The 24,845-nt window shown below is 40.6% G+C and overlaps 1 protein-coding gene across 11 annotated transcripts in view; it reads right to left on the bottom strand.

The window, feature by feature from the left end:
* Positions 1-8,212: 8,212 nt before the first annotated feature.
* The window catches only part of SLC8A1 (solute carrier family 8 member A1), a 380,167-nt gene continuing 363,534 nt past the window's right edge, over positions 8,213-24,845 (bottom strand). For all 11 annotated transcript variants that reach the window (XM_060653270.3, XM_060653263.3, XM_060653299.3 and 8 more), the window contains one exon: positions 8,213-11,672. In XM_060653270.3, the coding sequence (XP_060509253.1) occupies positions 11,296-11,672 (377 nt within the window). In that variant the 3' untranslated portion in view covers positions 8,213-11,295. The remainder of the gene's footprint in view (positions 11,673-24,845) is intronic.

Genomic DNA, 24,845 nt, shown 5'->3' on the forward strand with positions numbered 1-24,845 from the left:
ATAACCCTCTGAAACAAATACTAATTTTCAAAAGAGGAAAGCCTTCGGGTCTCCTCTCTGATGGCTAGTTGATGTTGAAATGAAGAGAACCTTGTGTATTCAGACATCGGGACTGAGGTCCCTCCTAGTTGGCTGTTAAAATGTGACAACTGGAGTTGTAACTCACTGAAATGTATATAGCCGGATACCTCAAGAAGAGCAACAGGCAGAGTGAAGAAAATCCAGTGATGATTTAGTATCCACACTCAATAGAAAAAAAGAAAAATTCAGGAATGGGAGGCAAATGATCTTTGAAGTCAGTTTTCCCCAACTTGAAATGTTAAAGACCGTATATCAACCTCACACAGAGTTTGGCTCATTGTACACTCAGGATCTGTTAGTGGAGTCTAAATTCATTTGTTTCATTGGTGAAAGACTATGAAGTTAACAGACTTAGTATTTCTATTTCTGTTAAAGAAAAGCTTCTTGATCGGTTTCAGGATGGCTGCATTAAGCAGTCTCAAATTGATAAAATGCCTCGACCAAAATGGAAGGTGACTTTGAGTGCCACAAGTGGCCTCTTCCTGACTGAATTCAGGGCTAGTGTTAATTTTCTCGAAATTACTGTGTCTTGAATTCTTCATATCCTCTTAGAATGCCTAATACAATACTTTGCACAAAACGCTTGAGATTTATAGAATTATAGGATTGAAAAATATAATAGACTCTGGCATTTGATTTAAAAATGGTTCCACAGCGCTGACTGTATAGATTTTTAAGTTTTAACTACATACAAAATGAATCAATGGTTTTGGAAAACATACTTGCTAAATTGACTAATTTCCTGTTCTCTTTGGTTTAGCTTCTGATTCTTTTTCCTCCGATAATGTGCCATTTGATGTTTTTCTAGCCTCAGTAACCAGATCTGAATTTTAACTGATCATCACTGTCCACTCTCTGCATCTCTCAAGTTTTATTGATTTGTGAGGACCAGCAAGGAAGATAAAGTGGCATTAAGATCCTAGTGTCAAAGCAATTTCTGACTTTTGATTAGGAGTTGGAAATATCAAATCTTTTTATTGGATTACAGTCACAGTCATGTTAAAGATACTCTGAATGGTCTGTGCTTTTGTAAAAACCTTCTGGATCAACCAGTGAGGCAGCTATTCTTTCTGTTTTTCTTTTATATTATGAGCTAAGGAATGGCTGTTTCTCTTGGGAGAATTAGGAAATAAAAGGCAGACTCTGGAATTATGTCAGTGTCCTCCCACAGAATGAGTATGGGGAAATACTCCACTGGGAACCCTGACAGATAAAAATTTACAGGGAAGAGCAAAACATTAAGAGAGCCTGTCACAAGCTCTGCCCTCCTCTTTAACCCAGAAGCCTGTACTGAACCCTTTTCATTGTTTTCAAATATTATTAAATATCTTGTCTGTTGTTTTAAAGGGACCCAAACCAGTTCAGGTTTGTTCACAACATAAAACTCAGTCTTTGGGTAAAGTCCTAATACTACCACCCATGGATCTGGTTTTGGTTAATGGAAGCACTAAGCTCTAAAGAGGCATGATTTCTAACAGCGACAAAGCAATTATTATTTTCATTTTACTAACAGAATGACTTCAGAGTTGGGATGCTAGCGTATTGGCCAGGAAGAAGAAAAACGCAAGCTTGGACTCCTTTAAGGGTAGACTCCTTGCTAGGTCCAATCCACTTGGCTCTGCTGCTTTCATAGTGTTTTTAAAAATTGAGTCCATGGAAACCAGTTTGAAAAGATGGGTTCACTTTCCAGGCAGGCGACAAGTACGACTCTAAAGATCTGAGTCAAAACGGCCTGGCTCAGAGCAGAGAGGAATCGCAATAGGTAATATTCATATTAAGTGAAAATAATACCCTGGCATTGTTCTAATGTTCATAGACCATATCCATCATGGCGGTGAGCAAGGGTGGGGTTGGGCTCGAGACTAGGTTTGGACCCATGTATCTTGTATAGTTCCCGACTCCACCTAGTATTTGAATGGTGATGTGACTTATGACATTGATAGTGATTTGTCTCCCCTTCCCCAACTGCTTGTTTGCCTCTAGAGACTGTAAGTAGATGGCAAGGGTTGAATACTGATGTTACTAAATCCTATGTCTCAATAATTATGTTTTCTTTAAGGCTTTGCCATAGAGATCTTGCCTTCAGAATGGGCATTTAAAAGCATCTCTATGGGTGTTTAAAGTTTGAAAATTTTAATTTTTTCAAGGTGATAAGCAGATTTAGTCCATTTTGAAAGTGAGTGCAACCCTTTCTTTTGGCTTTCTCTCATCATCTACAGTTGGTGCTGAAAGATGTGCCATAGAGATTGAGTCAGAAGTATGAAAAGGGGCATAGAAGCAGAGTCGTTGATACAACCCTAGCTTCTTTGGGTGCTAGACTCTTTTCTCAACAAAATGAAACCAGTTGTTGGGAAAATTCCCAATCTATTTTTATGAGAAAGATACTCATTTTTTAAAATGTAAATCTATGCAGGATCTGTGAAGACAACCTGAGAACTTCAAGAATATTTTAAGCCACTTGCATACATTTACCATAGTATCATCTGTCTCTAAGAAGGTTCGAAGTGTCAAATTTCCTAAGGGATTACTGATGGCAGCAAAAGTCTTGTTGTTCTTAAGAGTTTTAGGCTAAAACTCAAAGATAATATTTTCCTACAAAATGTAACAATAGGAGAGCTAATAAAAATGACTTTCAGTTTTTGCATGATGTTATCCTTTGCTTAGATCCAATACCGCAAAAATTTTGTTGAAATAGCAATAAGATAAAGTCCTTCCAGTATTTCTAATATTGGGACAATAAGTGTCCCAAATAAGGTCCGGTATGCAATGAAGCAGTTGGTTAAATAGGCTCCAGTGACCTGATGTCAATATTACTACCCCTCTCTGTACCCACTCCTTACCCTGACTGGACCCCTTGGAGAAATCTCATGTACCGGTTGGTTGAAATGGTTAGTTTGTCTGTTAGTAAGATCTTGGAGGGAAAATGCTAGTCACAACACAGCCAGTGTATATGCAAGTTGACGGTTGCTTGAGTGAAAATATCTTAGTTAAATTACAGCTAGTGGAAGATCTACATGGTTGTAGATGATTAGGTTTTTGTGGCAGAACTGGGTAGGAGTCTCATTCATGCTTTCCTATTGTGCCAAAACATATTTCTAGAAAATGTCAAGTGATGTATGGGAGCCTGCCTGCTCAGTGCTATGTTTCCAGGGAAAATATAAAATCTCATTCTTTTAATCCCTCAGGATTTGACCTAGATGAGCATAATTTTTTTTCAAGAGCTGTTTTCAACACCCTCCAAATAACAGAGGGTAATTGGAAAAGTCAGAAAGGTGCTCTAATCGATCCTAAAGACTGTCTATCAAAAATGCTTGCTAAATGAAGGGAAGAAAAGTGAATTTCTTTCTTTTAAAGATCTACTCCTGTTTTTAGAAGGATTTATATGATTAACATTCTAGGCAGCTTTCAAACAACTTTGAATTTGCATCTTTAGCAAAAAAAGAAAAGAATCAGGAAAACATTTCTTTCTGTATCTCTCTCCCTGTTCTCATTTATAAAATTGTTTTAAAATCTTTATTTTTGAGAGAGAGAGTGTGAGCAGGGGAGAGGCAGAGAGAGAGGGAGACACTGAATCTGAAGCAGGCTCCAGGCTCTGAGCTGTCAGCACAGAGCCCAACGTGGGGCTTGAACCCACAAGCTGTGAGATCATGACCTGAGCCGAAGTCGGACCCTTAAGCGACTGAGCCCCCCAGGTGCCCCCTCCCTTTTCTCATTTATAAAAAATTCTGATAAAAATGAATACTAACCTGACATGGGCTTTTAGGGTAATCTTAGACATCCAAAAACATAGTTCAAGTTATCTGACATACGTTGTGTGTTTTTGTATTTATATACATATCTCTCTATACTCTAGGGAGAGATGGGACAGAGGAGATTTAATGCTGAAATTGTGTCTGATTCATATCGAGTTAATCTTCAAACCACCATTTCAAATGTTTTTTTACACTGGCTGAAATGGCAACTTTTGGTAGAAAAAAAAGATTGAAAACAACTCTTCTATTTGCATGAAAAGGCCAGTGTTTCAGAAGCCTTTCAACTACTGATAAGTCTGTTTGAGCGTTATTGTTTATTTGGGTTAGACTCAAGCTCAATAGCCCATCTGATGATTATTTAAAATATTAAAATTCTGAAATGTTAACATCAAAATGAAATCAGCCTTTTATAAATTAAATTGTCAAATTCTGAAATGCAGAAACTTCCTGCCCTCCCCCACCCCCCCCCCCAAAAAAAAAGAAGAGGGAAATTATTGAAGGCATTTTTATGAGACACCTGTATAGATCCAGTGTATTCCATAAAATAACTCGATAATATGGAAAAGGCTGCCCAAAGCATACTTTTTGGGGGTTGCCAAAGCCAGAAGTTATGTATGCCCAGCTTTGATTTCCATATAAAAACAATACAAGCTGAAATTGTCCTGTTTTGGGAAACTGGAAATTTATCTTCCTTAAAGTTAATGACTTTCAAATATTTTAGACAAGAATAGTGATGAAATCTTACCTCACACATTTTATTCGTGCTAAATTCTCTCATTTTTAAGTACGTCTGTCAACAACATAATTAACTTTCACCTAAAACATTATTTTATCCATATTACTCACTTATGGAACATTAGAATGTAAAATCTCGAGATTTCTTCTTTGGAGCATTTTTCCAAGTTTAATGGTAAATATAAGAAGGCAGAGAAATGTACCTATAGAGAAAATTAAATTATTTTTCTCAGAACTAGCTATCTGGGTCATAAAACTTTTATCTTAAATATTTATACAGTTGATTTTTTAAGTGAAATATTTTGAAAAGTGGTTATATATTTGGTTATTAGAATTGTTCCTTCCACTTGGAAAGAATGGAAACTTCATATTAGAATATAGGTCAAAACAAATAGTATCACATTTTTAAGAAAGCTGTCCCTAGAGAATTTATCTCTTGTCCTACCATGTGGCTTCAAGAAGGGTCTAACAAAAAGTTCTGTAAATTAAGTGGGTTATTTCAACTTGGGAATGTAGGGGAGAGGTCTTTGGAAATCTCTGGGCCAGATCCTTCTTGGTGGGTAAACAGCTTCCAGTACAGAGGGCTGCCTAAGAATTCCAGCACATTAATTCCCCTGTCACCCCCAGTACACTCCTGGATTTGGCTAGGTAGATCTGTCTTTGCAGCCAATAAATAAGGAGAGCTGGGCTGTGCATTAACTGTCAAAATCGACTCAGGAACACTGAAGTTAGCTAATTTCTTTTTTGGTGTGTTTGGTTATTGTGAAATTTTACTATCCTTTACATGCCAGGAATATAATACCCACAGAGAAACTTTTTTACCCACTCAAATTTTGGGGGAGGCATGAAAGCTATACATTAGGGTTTTCTAGGTTTACATGCTTCACTTTTGTAGAAACTTTCACAGAGGTTGAGTGTGTGTGTGTGTGTGTGTGTGTGTGTGTGTGTGTGTGTGTATGTTGGGGGTGAGCTCCTTAATTCTCATCCATACCTACATATTTTGATAGAATAAAAAGCTAGGTGGATGACACTGAAGCATGAAAAATTCAAAAGGAAATAAAATCAATAATACTGTTGCAGTGTATAGCTGTAGGGTATAATCTGTCCCAAACATTTATAGAGATACCTATTGTAATGATTGTTTTCGAAGTAGAATGCCATTATATTGGTTTCTTCCTATGGTAAATTCACTTTCAGAAAAACATGCCCAGAGGACTTTATCATGAGCCTCTCCCTATTGCTGATAGGTAATAGTGAGCAGTACTAAGGATGATGAAATATGATGGGAATAGCCTTGGAAGAAATACAAAGGTTTGGAATTAGGGAAAAGAAAGACTAAGATTGCATATTTCCAAGGGAACACCTCTCTGGATCTTTGATAAAGGTTAGGACAGCCTGATTCTAAAGAATGTGAGCAGACCAAGGAGCTGTGAAGACCTGCACTGATTACAGATAAGGTGATTCTGGGCAAGCAAGTCTTCCTGTAAAGCTAGGAGTCGTGGTTTTAACTACAAAGTCATATTGCCTTTTGAAGTTGTGAAGGAATGTTCTTTCCTACAAATAAATCAAAATAATATATACAATGACTGTTGATTTAAATGTCCCTTAGGAGATTAAATCAGAGGAAACTTGGCAAAATTGAAAATTGGTAGAGCCTCTGAGGAAATCTTTTGGGACATCTTGGCAGGCAGGGAAAAAGTCACAGAAAGCTACTCACCAGTTCTTGTGGGCTGGAAAGCTTAAGTGCTCTCTCTCTTGGGAGACCCAACGCTCAGTGGTTGTTCCTTCTATAGGTAAGACATCTCTGCCTTGGGAGATGATTAACCATGGCCTGATTAAGCTCCAAAAATGAAATATCTAACTGTTGGAATTGTTTCCCCTTCCTTTGTCATCCTTGTAGGTGGAATACCATTTGCACCACACAACACTTTAAATGTGCTGGGTGGAAGACCATGAACATGGCTAGAAGTGATAGGAACATAATATTGAAAAGAAGAGTAGAAGTGCCGTCCATTAACAAAAATCTGTAGGTAGATCTGAAGGAAAGCTAATAAATGCACTCATAACAGCATCTTTTTAAGAAAAATATGATTGTGTAAAGCTCTTCTGCCTAGTGCACTCACTTGTTTATCCATTAAAATGCTCAATTTTGCCCATAGCTAGAATGCTTTCAAGTGATTAACAAAAGCTGTGAATGCCAGGTGTAGGTCTGGATGAGATCTAAGGTGGTGCATTGTCAATCACGAAATGGCCATTATACAGTTATGAAACTAGACGCAAAACTTGCTCTGAACGCAACTGCCCAAGATCAGAGACAGAAAAGCAGAATCAAAAGAGACACTCAACATCATGAGCCAGGAAATGCTTTTTAGAAGAAGTCTTAAAGGAGCTGACTTACATTCTTGAGGAGGTAAAGTTTTGAGTGTTTGAGAATGGAGGGCTTCATCATCTACCGGAGGAAATTTTTTTCTAATTGCTTCCACAAAATTCTCAGATATGCGTAGAACAGACCAGTCAGATTGACAGATCAGTATCAGGGATCCTGGGTTGTGGAATCAACAATGAATTTCCCTGTGTGGAAAAGGCAATGTGCTTCTATTAACTGAGACCACTGGGGGGAAGATGCTGTGTTAGGGATTCTCATTGCAAATGAGATCCACCTATCAGAATGCCTGCAGGGTGGTTTAAAAGAGCAAATTTTATAATTTTTTCTTTGAAAAGCAAGAAGAAAAAGTGTGTGCGTGCTATATAGAAAGCAAAGCTCTCTGAAATCTTTACTGGTGGTAGGCTTGAATCATTATGTTTGAAAGAATTAAAATTATCTTCTAAGAGGTTGAGAAGAATTGAGCCAAGGCATTTCCTTGAAGGGTAAACAGTCAAGACTACTCTGGTCATTGAATTACTCTTTGTTATTTAAAGAAATAAATGTCGGCTGCTCATTTTGTGTTAAACCAAAGATTGGTAACTGGGAGACATTAATTGCTGATCCAAGAAAATACTTAAATTATACCTTATTTCCTTCGCATATGAAAGTGTGCCGCATTATATACGGACATAATGAGGAATTCTAAAGCAAATTTGAAAGACTATCAGATGAATATCATTTACATGAACACAGTGGATTCTATTGTAAGAACTAAATCCACTGATAATTTATGTGGGCTTGCAAATAAGTACACAAACTAGAGGTCACATTTTTCCCCCTGCAAATGCTTATTTCTGGTGTCACCTCTTCCTATATTATTGATTGTATGACACATAAAGTCACTAGCATGTAATTAGTCAGAAATTAATGCAAGGAAGTTCTATTAGGGATCAAGAGGAATATAATATATTGATACCAGAAGACTATCGCTTGGACCAGTTTTATCAGAACTGATTTATTAACTACAATATTCTGTTAATGTTCTTGGATGCAGAAAGGAGGCAAATAAAGGGTACTAAAAGATGTAAAAAAATTAGTGAAATGGAGAAACATCCAACATTTATCTCCGTACCATCAGATAGATACATATTCTGACACTGTGCTCTCTTGGGACATTAAAAAGGAAATACTGTATGACCAAAGGGTTGACATTTGCAAGAGTCTGAATACTGGGTATCTATTGTCTTTCTTTTGGATGAGGATACCAATTGCACAATAATACCTTTTTGGTCTTTATTTCTTCAAAACATGAAAACAAAAATGAAGTAGATGACAATGAGAGAAAACATTCCATACAGAATATGCTGTATCACTAGTGATTAAGTCAGAAACAATTAGAAACTTTATTTGTGCCAATAACGTGTACCATTTATAAGGAACAGCACAATTAGTGCACTTCCCCCCTAAAGCTGTGCACAATACACACAAAATAAAATGAAATAATTTTACACAACTACAATTATTAACAACCCTGAACAATCAGAATCATATTTTCCCTATAACAATGAAACTTTAAAAAGCAAACAAACCCAAAAGCTTTGAAATTAAAATTCAGTGGCAAGAATTTCTGAAAGTCCTCTGTGAAAATCTGCGGGATTATTGACATTCCAAATATGGCTAAAATTGAGTGCAAAAATCTAATATTTAAACAACTCATGTCCTTTGACTATATTTACTTGGTGTTTCTAGGCTAGCTTTCCATTTACTAAATCTTAAAAAAAAAATGGGTTAGAATGTGCCCCCAAAAGAGGCCACCAATTTTGGACCACGGCCTGCTGGGGTGAGTCTCCTGGAGATATGAGGAACAGTAGAGGTGTGGGGCATAGAAAAGTACTGTCGTCCAACAAAGATAAAAACTGGGATTAATTGGACCCGTTCAGTCCTCTGAATCACCAACATGATTGCCTTTCTTGGCTTACAATGGGGAGATGTACAGATCTGTAAGATTGGCCAAGGATACATAGGATGCTTCCCCTAACCTGTGCTTTATCTCTTAAGTTAAAATCTTAGATATTTGGACAATTGTATTTGTACAGTTTCAGTGTGTTTATGTTAAGAGTTTTATAATTGTTTTTTCCCTGCAAGATAAAACTGTTTTCATATGGCTGTGATAACTTTTACCCACCGAGAGAGCAGTCACATTAGCTGTGAGCCCACTGAGGGCAGGGATCTGGGCTGTCTTGTTCATGGTTTAGTCCCCAAGAGTAGCACAGTACCTGGTATATTGAGTAGTAACCAGCATTTAATTATTCATTCAGTCGCTGGATGTTTATGAAATGATGAGTGATCACGATTAATGAGTGGAAGAAGAGAAAGTAACTCTGAACAGCTTTTATCTCTTAAGTATCTTTGAATTGATACAGAGGGCCAGTGGTGTCTCTGGCCTGGGATGCTCTATAGAGAAGTCTGGGAGACAGGACCAAAGTCATTGCATTTTTCCTCCTTACTAGACTCACTACTTTGGAATGTTGGGTTTATCCATGCTCTTTGGTATTCTGAAATAGAGCCATTCCTTTTCCAGGGTTAAAAACCTCCCAGTGCAATCCTCCTGGGAGGCACTAATCTCATTAAATTGCTTCCTCCTTCGTCACAAGTACAGAAGATGCACTTTTAAAGGCCCATTCGTCTCCCTGGCTTCATTCCTACTCGGGAACTGCAGGTACAATCAGAGGAGTCTGGATGTTGAAAGTAACAGGGCTCAAAATAGCCTTTTACATAAAAAAAAAATAAAACGAACAAACCACTATCTACCATCTGTCCCAGACAGAGCAGAAGTGAAATAAATACTTTGGGGGCAGGGCAGGGGTGGGTGTCGGGGAGGTGGAGGCTCTCAAAGCCTGGGCACGTCGAAACTGGCCACTGCTCTACACCTTTCTCCTTCGCCCTCAATCCTCAAGAGGTGATTCTTTAGAGGCCTCTGGTGTATTCCACGTGGCTAGTTTTCCATGAAGATAGTTGGTAGTTTGCCTGCTGTCCTCTCAGTAGCTTTAACTTCCCAACGAACTGTTATTGCTTCTTAGAAACGAAATGTGCAAGTCCATGAACAATAAGTTTCTCCTTTTATCCCTAGTAAAATCAAACTCACTAACAACACAAACGTTACAACTCAGGTGAAAAGGAGACTCACTTATATCTTCAATGTCCAGTCAACGTTGCTGAATGGGAGAACAGTATACGCTATACTCTACTATATACAGATACGCTTATTTTGTTTTTCATCCATGCACTGTGTAACAGGTATCACGACAACATTCCCCAACAGGCACACGAAGAAGGAGCAAATGTTCAGTCATGACTGGAACAGGATTGTGCAAGCCATGGATACTTTCAAAAATAAAACTGACAAATGATCCCAGGCAACAGCAAACATGGGACTGGGACACACATGATGCAAATGGAAAACGATGATGTGCTTTTTTGAATGGGGTTATTCCTGTTTGCCTGAGAGATGGTGGGCAGGAGGAGGAGGGTTGGGATGGGGGACCTGGGGGTTAGCCAGGCTGGAAAATCAGAATAAGGGCCTTGCTAATCATAGTCCAGACCTGAAGAGATAAGAAATAAATGATTTTGCACGTTCTTGGGAATCTAGGCACGTTATTCCTGTACCTGTTAAACAAGACTGTCAGGCATCATATCTTTAAATATCAGACTGTATCTAGAGCCATCACTTCTCCTGGCTCCATTCAAGTGCCCATGCTGCTTCTTGGAGGCAGCTTTATCTCTGCTCATGTCCCAGAGAGAAGCACGAAATTTAGTGATCGAGGGAAGACCTGCCTCTTCTTCAGCGCCCATGTCCTTTCTGAATCCCAAATAATTTGTCAAGTGTTTGGAAGAAAGGGCAATTGTAACGATTTAAATTTTTACCAAAAAGCCATTTGCACTTAGATTGGTCATCACCTCCCACAAGGGAAACAGAAACTTTGACCCTCCCAACAAAATAATACAAAATAAAAGTCAAACGTCAGCCACCTACCAGCCCCCACCAAAAACAAGCGGAAACAGAAAACAAATCAAAGACTTAATGATTTATGAACCTGGAGAGAACACAGTCCTTCTAGGCTGAGCTGCAAAGATGCCCCTGCCTCCGTGCCTCGTTCAAAGTGGCGATGCCCCTGGGAATAAGAGGTGATGGTTTCTCACTTCCGCCCTAGTACAGAGTATGCTCTTGAAGCTGGGTTCCATCAGCAGGTAAGTGAACATGACAAATGTCAGTTTCCTCTGTTCATTATACATAATATTTTATGTATATATATATATATATATACGTATATATATATAAATTTACTATATCTGATTGTTCCTTTAGAAGCCTTTTATGTGGCAGTAGGCCTCCAGGGAGGAGAAGAAAATGTACAAGAGCCATAGGAGCACGAAGAGGCAGGATGTGAGGAGCTTGGCAGTCCGGGGCCCACCCAGCTCACCTCCGATCTCCGGCCTTCGCCGATACAGCAGCACCCCCACATTGATGAAAGCAAAAATGGTGAAGAGAGTGACAGAGAAAGCTAGCGTGCCAGGGGACACTTTGAACTGTTCCCCATTGGCTGCGTGGTAGATGGCAGCGATGGACCAGGCCACGCCGATTCCCAGGAAGACGTTCACCGCGTTGCTGCCAGTGACGTTACCTATGGATGCATCTGCGTACTGGTCCTGGGTGGCGGCCACTTTGCTTGCAAACGTATCTGTGGAGGAAGAAAAAAAAAGGCAGTGACACTCAATATTTTAGGTCCGTGGAGCACTGGAAGCTTCCGCGATGCTCAAATCCCGGGGTCAAATCCCCTGACGGAAACCTTGTGACCAGGAGGAGGTTTTCCTCTTCTCTGGAGTTCCCCTCCTGTGGTCAGAACAATGGGATCTAGACATCAGAAGTCAAATGTTTGGTGTTGGCTGTGTTACTGACCAGATGATCGTGGGTCAAGTTCTTTGCCCACAGGTAGCACAGTTCTTTGTGAAACTGAGCTTGCAGGGCAGCATTTTTCAGAGTGATCACGACCCATCTACATTAGAATCAGGTGGGGTCCTCAAGCGTGAATGGTACAAGGTTCCATCCAGCTGGGCTGCATCAGAATCACCGGGGCCCAGGAATCTGATTTAACATCCCAAGAGATTATAGGTCACTAAAGCTTGTGAATGGCTATTGGAGGGAATTGCTAAAAGGTTCTGTATCAACAGCTCTAGGTTACAGATGAGGAAGCTAAGGTGTCAGGAGATCTTTCCAAAGATTCAAGAGCAAATCCTCAGTGGAACTGAAGCTAATTGAACCATAATAATAGCTGGCATTGGCCTAGAGCCTTAGGAATAGGAAAGCTGACTCACCTACATTACTGCACTTATTGTGACAATTCTATGAGGGGGCACACTTTATAGGTGAGGACACTGGGCTTCTGGAGAATAAGTGATGGGTGCAACATCACGGAACAAGGGAGAAGCCATCTCGGGGCTTGCGCTGGGACCTCCCGCCGTCACTGCAAGTACTTGTTCACTGCAGCATTGTACCTTTCACTATGCCATGCGTACCAGTGGCCATTCTCAAAGCTTTGTTCGCCAGTAATCCCGAGTGCATCTTCTCCTGAAGATAGGAAAATCGTGGTCCATACAAGGAGTAGGACAAGTGACTGATATTCTCAATGAGTAGAGCCTAGGGCGTGTTTGTGCCATCAAATCCTGTCGTCACAACTGAATGTGTGACCCCAGATGGATTAATTTCTCAAGCCTCAATTTTCCAATCTGTGAAATGGGGATAGTGACACCCACCTCAGGGTGCTGTTGAAATGCTATAGGTAAAATGCTTCTCTATCTTGGTAGAAAGTAAGAGTAGCTCTTTTTGTTCTTTTGCAAAGACTGTGTGGGTAAAGCTGGCTGATCAGTTTACTAAAAGTTGAGGCAGCATCCGAAATCGCTCCTTTCTTAAAACACATAAACAGAACTTGCAAGATACTCGGTTTCTTTTCTGTTCAGCTCCCTTGTTAATATCGAAGTCCTCTCAGTTACCTTGGCAGAATACCTTGCACAGTAGGCTTATAGAAGACGTGAATAACTGTGAGATTGAACTATTTGCAAGAGCCAGTAACGGCAGGTGTGATATTACCGTAAGGTGCCGTGTCCTCTGCTCTGGTCCTCCGGAGGTTCCTGGGATGCTCTGGGCAGGCATGGACTTGTGGGATATCTGGATCACTTTCCCCCCTCTTTTGCTACCCTGTTGCCATCATCCTCCTGTAGATCTCCAAGGGGGATGATACATCAAGCACGCAAGCTTCTATCAACCTGTAGATTTTTGCGCTTTACTCTGGGTGAGTTGGTTATTTAGGTTGCTCAGAGGATAGTTCCCCAGCAGCATCCCTTTCTTTTTTGAAAGGAAGTCAACATGGAGGGCCCATCTCATTAATCTTGACCTTTCTGGTAGAAAGCAGGTTTTACTTAGTTTTATGATTAGACAAACGCTGCCTGCTCTGTACCAGGCACTATCCTACATGTTACACGTGGATTCTCATTCAACCTTCTTAGCCTTAAAGATTTTATGGTTTGGGAACACCTCTTGGACATGTCAGTAGAACAAGGATTTTTAAACCAAATTTTAAACCAAATTGTTATAACTTCAGAGCCCATTCTCCGTACACCCTGCACTGTCCCTCCCAGAAAGGCTAAAGTTTTCCCTTCCTCATTTCAGATGGCCCTGTCCCTTCCCCCCAGAAACTCTCAAACCGGTTATCCCAGAATGCTCTTTCCTGTGTCACAGCAAAGGCTGCAGGAGGGGTAGGCGGTTTGCTCACCACCCGCCTGTATTTGAGCCGCTTTGTGTATTCAGATCACACACCGCAGCCCCATCAGGACTATCATGGAGACTGGCGAGTGAAAGCCAAGCGAGGCAAATCTTAATGGTCTCTTGCGATTCATCATTAAGAGTTATTAGGAGCTGCAGCCTCCTCAAAATGAAGTTGTTTTGCTTTTCTCTTTCAAGGACAGAGAGCTGAGCAGGGAAAGTGAAGGCAAAGAGTGGAAGGCAAGGGAAAGTAGCTCATGGCTCAGCTGCTTCGGAGGAACACTTGAGATGTTCTGTGCTGACGTGGCTGTTGGCACCAGCTGGTGGTGAACAGATGGCTGTGTTAGGCTGGGCCCGACGAGGTAGGGGATGATCCCTCCCCCATGCTGCAGGGGCAGGTGACCTGGCACTCACACCTGCTGACCTCCCCTGGCCTGTGGCACATGGCACACAGGACTTCCTGGGTGCTCCATCTCCACTCCAACCCTACGCTTTTCTGGAGGCTTCTGCCACTGTGCCAGAAGGGGATGAGGGGTAAAATCAAAGATTCCTGAGGCCCAGGGACCCTGAACAGCCAGACCAGTCCTTTTGCCTGAAAGACGTCCCTGGGTCTGCAGGGATGTCTCCCTCCCTTGTTTTTCAATAGCCTATTGTGAATACTGAATTGGAGTTCTTGTAACAACAGGTTCCTGTTTCTTCAAATGCCTTTCTCTGGATTCCCTACAAGATGAGTAGTGGAAGTAATTAGCTGATCAAAACAGTGAAGCCTGTTTGGGACCTATTTGAGTCTCGTGGGTTTTATTTACCTGGGTTATACATCAGGCCTTTTATCTGTTTTAATTCAAAAGCTATGTAAAAATTACAGAGACACATGCAAACCCAGACCAGTAACCTTACCTCCAGCAGAGACGACTCTGTTTTCCAAATAAAGTATGATGGGATCTCCCCAAATTGCCTTCTGTCGCTACTCTGCTTAGTGCAAAGAGCAACGCATCACCATACATTAGACTGCCAAGCCTTACCCTGGACACTAAGCTCATACCTTGCATATGGCTGAGCAAGGCAAAACCACTCAAATGCCATTCCCCAAAGTAAAATCCAAGAAATAACTACCGCTGTGGTCTCAGAGGGGTTGTAATCATATTCAGAACTTGGCCCATTTAACAAACACATGAATCAGGTTTCCCATGTGATTGGCACAAACTAAGACATGTTGATAATTACATATATGTGTCTTCCTACCTATACAGCTTAGGTCAGATTTCTAGTAGGAATTGTTGCTTTTAACTTCACCTTGAATTCTGAGGCATTTTGGATTAGTCCTACAGTCTTAGACTTTTGGTTCTGCCTCCTGGTACCTATGACTGTAAATCAACAGGGAAGATTCAGTCGGGAGACAGTGTGGCTGGAACTAAACCATACATCACAGAGTCAGGACATCACTGTTCTCTGCAGACCTATCCTGACTGTGTATAACCTTGGCCAAGTCATCTGGTCAATGTGCACAATAGGTCAGCACATTCTCCTTTCCTCCAGGAATTGTTACCTGAATCTTGCAAACTTTACAGCGACATACAGACCGAGCCTTAAATGTCTCTTCTGTAAAAACGGATACTTATTGTATTCCTGTAGGTCACACACAAGGTTTATTATCCAGAGCAAGGGTTTCATCCCAGACGATTTATTCTTGACTTTTAGCCTATTTGGGGGGCCAGCTGTTCAACCCTCAAGCACTTTGTGCCTCAGGAACTGACACCGATGGTGATTTTAATTGGAATCCAGCCTGCTTGTCAAGGCATGGTTACTTCCCCAGAACCTGTGAATTACAATATAAGAGACCAGGGGGTACAGAGCTTCGTGATATAGTAGAGAAGCTCATTAAGGAGACAATTGTAGCTCTTATGTGCGTTGTTGGATAAGACACTTCACTTTTTTTTTTTAGTTAGTTTCTTCATCAAAAATAAAAAAATTTAGAATATCTCTAAGACTCTCCCTAAGTTTACTGTTTGGGTGGTGTGTGGAATACATCAAAATACTAAATTCATATGTATGATTTTGCTGTGTTTTTCTTTTTTTGTAGGAGTTTGTACATGAGCACCCATCTTCATTAGAACCGATTAATCTCATTTTAAAGAATGGCCTAAATGAAACATTCAAAGATCCTAGGAAGAAAGATCTCTAGACCCAAAGATATTGCCATTGATCAAATTGTGGTAATATTTATGAAACTAAGCCACACCGCCCAGAGTCATTTGCCTTTTCAAAATAGATAAACGTTGGCAAAATTATTTACTTGAAACCCCTCTGACCAGCCAGCCATTTATATGCGTGACCCATGGTATAAATGGTGGCAGTGACGACCATTGCAAACTTGGTGCGTTATGTCAAGTTTGCATACCACTGGCATGGGAAATACTGGGAGAGCCTGGTTCAAAGATCTCGGGCTCCACCCTCAACCCACTTAATCAGGCTGTCTTAGGAAAGGACACATTTTAACAAGGGCCTCACATTATTCTTCTTTATACCAAGGTTTGAGAACCATGGCTCTGAGCCAGGGAAATGGCTGTTGCTCCAAACACCCATTATTTGGGGGGCTTTGCTGAGAGGGATAGATGTTTCAGTTTGGGGGAAGCAGCTAATTTCTCTTGGAAACAGTGATGTCTAGTGGTGGTTTGACTCAGACAAACACTTGGGTGGGTTTAATGGAGGCGCCGGGGCTGCCCCTCCAGTTCTAATGCCCTCCAACTCTTGAGTTATGCTACGTTCTTATTATTTTTAAACCTTGTTCCAGCACGGATGCTATGAAAGACCAAAGGAGGAAGGAAATTTACTTAAATTCATAGAATTCTGGCTCCACCATTCGCCAGGTAAGAAGCTTACCTACTTCAGAGGGTTTTGAAAGACACGTGTTAACGTGACCAGCACGCAGATTAGGGCCTGAGACCTAATGAGTGTTCAGCATTATTGGCTATTTTTATAACCCAGTAGCACCAGATCCTAAGAGAATAAGTGGTGGGGAATTCTGACTTAATGTGATAATTCTAAACTTTCAGGGAGTTATAACATCCTTTAAAGACTGCCTAACTTTATGATCATGTGCATTTAAAAATGCGATAAAGCATAAAATTATTCTCAAAAATCAAAGCGATTCTTTATTTTGAAAATTCCATATAGCCTGAGTCATGGAATGGCATTGGAGCTCTTCTAGTTTTAAGGCCCTAATCTCACTAGTGACTGAAAGGCAAGCAGGCAGGCATCTATTCTCCTCTAGGCGCTTTTTGTCTTGCTTTTTTAGAATTCAAATGAAAATCATTTACATGCGAATTCTTCTGTCACTGAGGACTTTGAACAAGATTTTGTCTTTAGTTGTGACATTTACCCAAGTAAATACGAAAACCACACTGCCTCACACACGCACTCCATTGGTTCATCTCAAAAGAATCCTTATTTGACTTTCAGGTGAAGTGCAAGAGGTCAAGGAATTACTGATGTTGATGGATTAATGACCAGTTAGGAGTTGTAAAAACAGAAAAAGGGAAGAACACTTCAATGAGATTCCTGCCCATAAAAGCTCCCTGAAAGAGTGTAAAAAAGAAATGGAGATGGCGACGTGACTTATTTTTAGAAGGGAACAGAGGTAAGTAAGCTCCAGAGGATTCGTGTTGGCACATCGGAACACCTGCTTCTACTCATTTTTATCCCCAACTGCAAATCAGAAGCACCAGGGCAACATTTGAAAAATACGAGCTTCCTAGCCCCACCCAAGCTTCTGTTTAATTTGTCTGGAGCACCAGTATTTTTTAAAGCTCCCCCAACCAGACTGAGATCCGCTAACCACTCAGAGCCTTTGTTTCTTCATCCGTGTGAGGACAATGGCACCTCCCGGGTAGCGTATGGAATAGCCCTGACGCACAGATCGTCGAAAACCAGCCTTGTTTTGTTACCAAATAACTGTTTTCATTTTGATATCTTTGCAAGGGTACCTCCGGGACTTTGTTTTCCTGTTATGTATTTGAAATCCTGGGAGATTTGAAATTCAAAGAGATTAATTCTAATTAAAAGGGAAAAGTAATGGGGGTTTATTTTTCTGAGGAACACAAAGTGGAGGAGAGAATGAACACAAACCAACAGTGCTATTTGATCTGCCTTCCAAAATGTAATTTGATCCGTGCTCTCAAAAGAACATGATAATACTCCACTCTTAAACACACCCATAATGGGATGATTGTTCAGTATGATGTCCATGAAGATTCGAGAGAGGATCCAAGGTTCCTCTTCCTTGTTTAAACGTCTAGCTTCATGAGGTTTGCTGAAATTTTCTCAAATCCCTGGTTCTAAATCTTTGAGGTCAACAACAACTTTTGAGCCTCTCAAAGAACTCTAAAGGTTTGTCTGAAATGGGGCTAATTCAATTCAATTCAATTCATTCTGTTCAATTCTATTCATTCCTCCCCATGCCCACTCTTGACCTTGAAAAAAGTCCCAAACCAACTAGCTGGGTGTGGAGCAAAGAAGTGGTATTCTGACCTGGTTGTCTCCTGAGACTTGCATTAACATGGTCTTGGAGTGGATCAGATTATGTATGTTAAGTGGGTTTGGTACTTTCACTTTGGGGGTCCTGCTTGTCTATTTCCCCACATAAAAAGGTTCATGCAGATTATTGTGGTGGAAGTTGCAGAGTGCGCCTGACAAAATAAGGGGTGCAGGGTTGACTGACTTGAGAGAAGTCTCCTGTCTCTGTTCAAGTGGTAAACAGGCAGCTTGATGATGACCATAGTATTCCACAGTTCCCACTGGGTTCATGTGAATCATTGGTTCTGCTTGGCATTGAGAACCTTAGTAAGCAGAGGTCACTGTCCATAGTTCATTTGGTCACCTGGTTCCATGTTACTCTGTGGTTAACCACTGTTGTTACTGAAGAATGCCAGTGCTGATTACTGTGGACTGCATAATGTCTCTAGTTATAGTAGGAAGGAGCCTAAGCTATGGAGTAAGACCTGGTCCTGGTCCCATTTACCATGTACTGGGTGTGTGGCCTTGGGATAACCTCTCTTTAAGACTCTGATATCTGTAAAATAGCGAAAATAAAAATCCCTATTTATGTAGCCATAAAGATAATCAAAGGAAGCACTACAAAAAGGCTCAGGATGGTGTCTGGAAGTTAGTAGGTGCACAGCAAATATTTCCTATTTCAGAATTCTTTGTTCTGGTGATAACAAAGGGAATGTTAATGATATTAACCACTTTTTATTATGGTTTCCTTCAGCTAGGCGATTTAAGGTTAATAAACCTATAGGATTTAGGGAGAATGTGTTTCTGTCTTTGATGTCCACAAATGATAGTGGTGATAAGGGCAGTGATGGTTAACATTTATGAGACTCCTAGGCGAGGCTCTATATATGGCTTCCCATCAGGGCACCTGGGTGGCTCAGTCAGTTGAGTGTCTGACTTCAGCTCACAGTTCGTGGGTCTGGACCCCACATTGGGCTCTGTGCTGACAGCTCAGAGCCTGGAGCCTGCTTCGGATTCTGTGTCTATCTGTCTCTCTCTCAAAAATAAATAAACATTAAAACAATTATATATGGCTTCCCATGTAATCTACAAGACAATCGTATGAAGTAGGAACTTTTATTATCATTTGATAGATGAGAAAATTGAATCTCTGAGTATAAGAAAGTTGGCTAAAGTTATATAGCCAATAAGAGGTGAAACCAGTATTCACAAACTAATGTGCTCCTAGCCAGAATTCATGTTCTTAACCACAAGTGCACTGTGTATTGACTGACTTTATGCATAAGAGCGTGGGGTGTTGACAAGGACTAAATGACATACCTGAAATTTGAAAATGGGCAAAGGGTTCCAAGAAAATATCCAGAAACCTTATAATGTTCACCTCTGACTATAACTACACAATACTAAAACAGCTTATCAGTTGAAAGAAAAGGATTAAAATGGTTGTACAGAGAAACATCAGCCTGACTCCTTTAGAAAAATATTTGTACGGGTCAGAAACAGATTAAGAAGGGGCTATTTCCATGGATGCCTTCATACCTTTAGAACAATATTAGAGATCACTGACAAAGTAATTTTTTCAATTCCTAAGTTCCTGGCTTCTCTTGCTATTACATTATAGTACATAAAAACAGGCTTGAAGGAACCTACTTTTAAAATAACATCAAGGTTCTGATATTTTCAATTTTGAGCCAGAATTTTATTACTTTTATAATGAACCTTTATTAATACCAAGTCCATGAGGGTAAAACATTGTTGAGATTTAGATCAGCAGCATTTTGCTAATTTTGAAAAGGCAAAAAAAGGGCAGGTTTGGGGCTACAGCAAGTAGCTAACTGTCACTTTCCCAAGCCATTTTGTTATTAGATACAACTGGAACTCGTTGCCTCCAACACAGTCCAGGGTTGCCCTGCGTGAAACAGTCAGTGTCTTCCACCTTGCTGTTCCTTCCTTCCCCATAATCTCCCTCTGTCCCTCAACCCTCCTTGCCTTTGAAGCCTGGTTTGTTCTTCTATGCTTTGTTCTATTTCTGGAACATCTGTCTCCTGTCTGAATCTTCTCAAGTCCTGCTCTAGAGATGGTAAAGCCATAGGTGCCCCAAACCTTGCTAGAACTACAGGTAGCCGAGTGGGACCCGACAGAAAGACTGTACTATAACTTGGAGAAAACAGAAACGCTCACTACCACTTCCGGATAGCCTTAGTAGGTTACAAGAGAACTTCCCTTTCAGCTGGGCTATACTGCTATAACTCAAAGTCTATAGATCTAGATAACACGCTGAAGACCCCCAACATGTGCTCGTGTCCTGTGGATGGTTACCCAGTTATTTATTCCTCATAAACCTTCTTTTTTTGAGAGGGGTTGCTTTGTGCATTATGAGTTCAGGAAAGCGTGTACACTACTAAAAGTAGGCAAAGAGTCATCTCAATAAACAGTAAAGGTCACTTTCGGTGATCAGGGCTATGGTAGTGGGATCCTAAGGGGGAAGGCATCATAATACTGCACACACAGCAGGTGCATCTCAGCAGGCGTCAGGGTGAGGAGGGGGGTGAGAGTCATGAGATTTCCTGGCCATCAGGGGTTTCCTGGCCTGGAATTTAGAGTTAGGAAGGTGCTCAGGACAGACCATAGAGTGGAACAAGAATCTTGAAAAACAAACCTCATCCACTATAAAACTTTTCTGAGGATGAGCTGTGAAGGGGAGAGATCTATGGGTCCTTGTTTCCTTCGAACCATTCTTGTCAGGCAATGATGGACTATATGACAAGGCCAGAATCCTCTCTTAATTCTGTATCTGTGTTACGGTAACATTATATTGTATTTACTAACAGCGTATTCCATTGACTTCAACCCACAAAATTACTTCGCATATTCATTGGTTAAGAGCTCTGTGCCCTTAACATTTCTGGGAAGGGATAGAATACCCAAGTCTTCCATCATTTGTACCTGGGCTCTTACTAGAGATGTAATTTGGAATGTGGAGACTAGAAAGTAAGGTGTAGAGCTCCATCCAGGCTGCTAAGGATACGTGATGAGGCTGAGCTCTAATGTCATATTCTGTTCTTGTCTCTTTCCCAGGCACCTAGCACTGCTCTTGGTAGATAATTTTTAAATGACTTTTGACAAAAATTTCTTATTTTTACATCTGAGAGCTTTCAGAGCTCTTCCATAGATGTTCTATTTGTTCTTTCTGACAATTCAGTGGGTGGGTGCATGGATGGGTGGGTGCCGTGTTGGTTTTTTTTTTTTTTTTTTTCAGGGGAGGAAGCTGAAGCCCCCTAGGAGGCAGAAGGAACGTGAATGCAGGGGTGGGTTTAGAATCCACATTTTGTGATTTCTGGTGCCCGGGTTCTCATGCTGGAGGCTTGTTTCCAGGATCTCTCATCAGATTCCATTCTTGCCAGATATTATCCCACGCTCTGAACCTGATGACACATCTAGATTGCCTAACTTCCAGGGCTGCTGTGGATATCAAAGAGATAATTTATACAGATGTACTTTTAAAGCAATGAAGCTATGCAAATGTGGTTACTGTTGAAACACTTTTTGTGTTAAGTGCAAATGCCCTGCCCTCATGAAATCATCATTCACCACTGATGCCTTAATGTGGATCATTTGTTGGATATTCCAAAGTAATAACTAACACGGAACATTTAGATTGGGAGGGGAAGAAGTATTGGGAAGAAAAACCCAGGGCAGTTGGGTACTATCCCCTAAGAACAGATGTTGGTAGGGGTAATAAGAGAGTCACAGCTGCCAGAGAGGAAAGTAAACCACCGAAAACCTCAAAAGGGTTATGTAATGGAATAGGTCAAGAAAAAGTAATGCCTTTTCATAATTTCTAAGGTTAGAACTGCTGGGATAAGTTTGCAGGGGGATAACCAGAGGTTTGAGTGAGTAGGTAATTTTCCAATGATTGGTGTATAAGGAGTCATACTACCCTATTAAAATACCCCCTGTGTGTATAGAGTATACATGCTCTTGAGTCCAGGATTCCATGATCCTGTTTTATTTTCTTCTCAAGAATGTTCATCTCATTGCTATCTGAAACTTTATCCTATTTTTGTTAAGTATCTGTTTTCTTCCCCTGGGGTATACACTTTGTGGGATTAAACATCCGTCTCGTTTATCCCTCTGTATCTACTATGTCGAAGGGGGTATACTACTTAGTGGGTACTTAATATTTGTAGAACACATGAATCAAAACACATGCAAAATGGCTCTGAATCCTATGCCTTGCTACTGTATCATACTGCTTCCTTTGATCTGTTGTTTAAAAAACGGTTTTAAACTTAACGTCTAATGACTCGTGTAGAGGGAAGATGTCTGGAATATTTGATGATCGAGAATGCCACACTGTCTCACACTCAGTTTGTGCTTCCTGGCATCATCTGTCAGAACACAGTTTTTTATTTTGAATATTACTTCTCACTACTATTCCTCTGTAGACTGAGCTCAGGTGTAGAAGTTGTAGAAGAAAGGGCTTAATCCATACTCTCAGGAAAACAAGGCTTGGTCCTGAAGTTATCAATGTCAGGTTCTTCTAGGTGGTTTGACCCTTGTCTCCCTACATGTGGAACTCTGGAAGCACAGACGGAAACAGACAAAAGGACGAGCAGCACCTGGAAGCATTTCTGGTGTGGTCTCACGCTGGATGTTGACCCCTTTCTGAGCACCCTGACCAGCTGTCTTCTAATTGGACAAGTAGGTTAGTTTAGGGTTTTTGCTTTGCCATTTTTCAGCTGTCTGAAGCATCATCATACAAAGAATCCTTCCGAGAAGGACATTTTCGTGATCTTTTTGCACATTTGTGGTTAGTAGTTGTTTCACAACTCTAACTCAGGAATGACAAGGTATAATTTGTCCTCTGCTGGCTCCATTTGCGTACCCCAGTGGGGATCATTTCAGTTTGGAACCACAGCAAGTCTCGCTTGTTGTCTCAACCCATGAGTTTTTAGGGCGATAACCTAATAATAGCTTACAATTTATGGAGGACCCTGTCAAAAAGCCTCCTGGGCTCCAGAACAGGAGGGAGAGAGGGGAAAGGAAACAAACACGGCACAGCATTTCCTGATTGTAAATAATAGAACCAAAGTGGCTATTTTCTCCTTAGCACGAAACGTAGGATTTGTAAGTGCTGAGTTAAACAAAGGTTATCTAATATGGCCACCAATAGATTTGGCATTTCTGGGTCATGCACCAGAGAAGGTGGCTGAAGAATGTGAGGCATTTTATGGATTTAAATCCTTTTTGTGGAATGAAGCGGAGTATAAACTGGTAATATATAGCTTAAGTTTCAGTCCTGGGCAAAGGCAGGATGTGAGGTCTGTGCACTGAGGAGCATTGATGGCATTCCAGCTGGCTTTGTGCTTAAATGCCAAGCACCATGATTTCATGTCTGTGATATGCACTATCCCCAACAGGTATTAAAATTCTTTACAGTCACATGTAAGATTTGGTTTTTAAATTGAATTACCATTTTATTTGCCTTCTCTTCTAAAAATAGCAATGAGCCTTAAAGTCATTTTGTTGCTCATGCGGTGCCCATGACACGGCAATTAGGTTCTGCTTTTTCTTGTAGCCCGCTTTTTTTTTTTCTTTTGAGTTCAGTGATAATATTCTGTGTGCAGGAGACAATGTTCACAGCCTGTGTTCTAGGCCCTGGTCTCTACTCTCTTCCTAATGGTTTTCATGGATTTGTATTGATCCAGGGGCCAATGACCAGTGTCTACAGGGTGACAGCTAGGGCTGGGGATAAGAGTAAGAAGCTGAACTCATGAGAGTTGCCTCATTTTCAGTGTGTTATGATTACCTGACTGAATTGGCCATGGATATTTAGCCTCTATAGATCATTAAACGGGGGTTTTACCCCAAGATTCACAGTGCTAATTCTGAATACCATTGTGTGATATTTTTCCCCAGCGATTTCAAATATATGAGCCAAGGCTACTGTTGTGGGGGAGGGTAGTGGGATTGTTTTAAAGGGTGCACATATCTCTATTCACAAAGCAATATCTCATATTTGTAGTTTGCAAATGACTATAGAGATGTTATGGTGAATGAAACAAAAATTATCTTAAAATTTTACAGAATCTGAGGTAAATCCCTACATTTATGTATTACTAAAGTATAGTTACCATCATGTGGGAGGATCCATGACATTTTTACATTCAAACTGGTCCTTGAGAAACACTGAAAGAAGCCGAATCTGTGGGGTCTTCAAAGTTACATTAGTGGCTGCCTGGGGCAGGAGGCAAAGGTGGGGATTACCTGTCCGTAGCCAAGAGGGAAGTTACAAGAGGGAAGAAATTCATGTGGGTAGAGGTGGGGATTACCTGTCAGTAGCCAAGAGGGAAGTGATGAAATGTTCTAAAGCTGGATTAGGGTAATGATTGTAGGGCACTGTAGATTTGCTAAAAAAAAAAAACAAAACAAAAAACAACAACAACAAAAAAAAACAACCAAAAAAACAAAAAAACCAAAAAACTCCCTTAACTACATTTCAATGGGTGACTTTCATGGTATATAAATTATGCCTACAAGGTTGTTTAAAAATGCAGCCTGAGGCCTGAATTTAAAAGAA

The sequence above is a fragment of the Panthera onca genome, chromosome A3, assembly GCF_046562875.1.
Source record: "Panthera onca isolate mPanOnc1 chromosome A3, mPanOnc1 haplotype 2, whole genome shotgun sequence".
Taxonomy (NCBI): Eukaryota; Metazoa; Chordata; class Mammalia; order Carnivora; family Felidae; genus Panthera; species Panthera onca.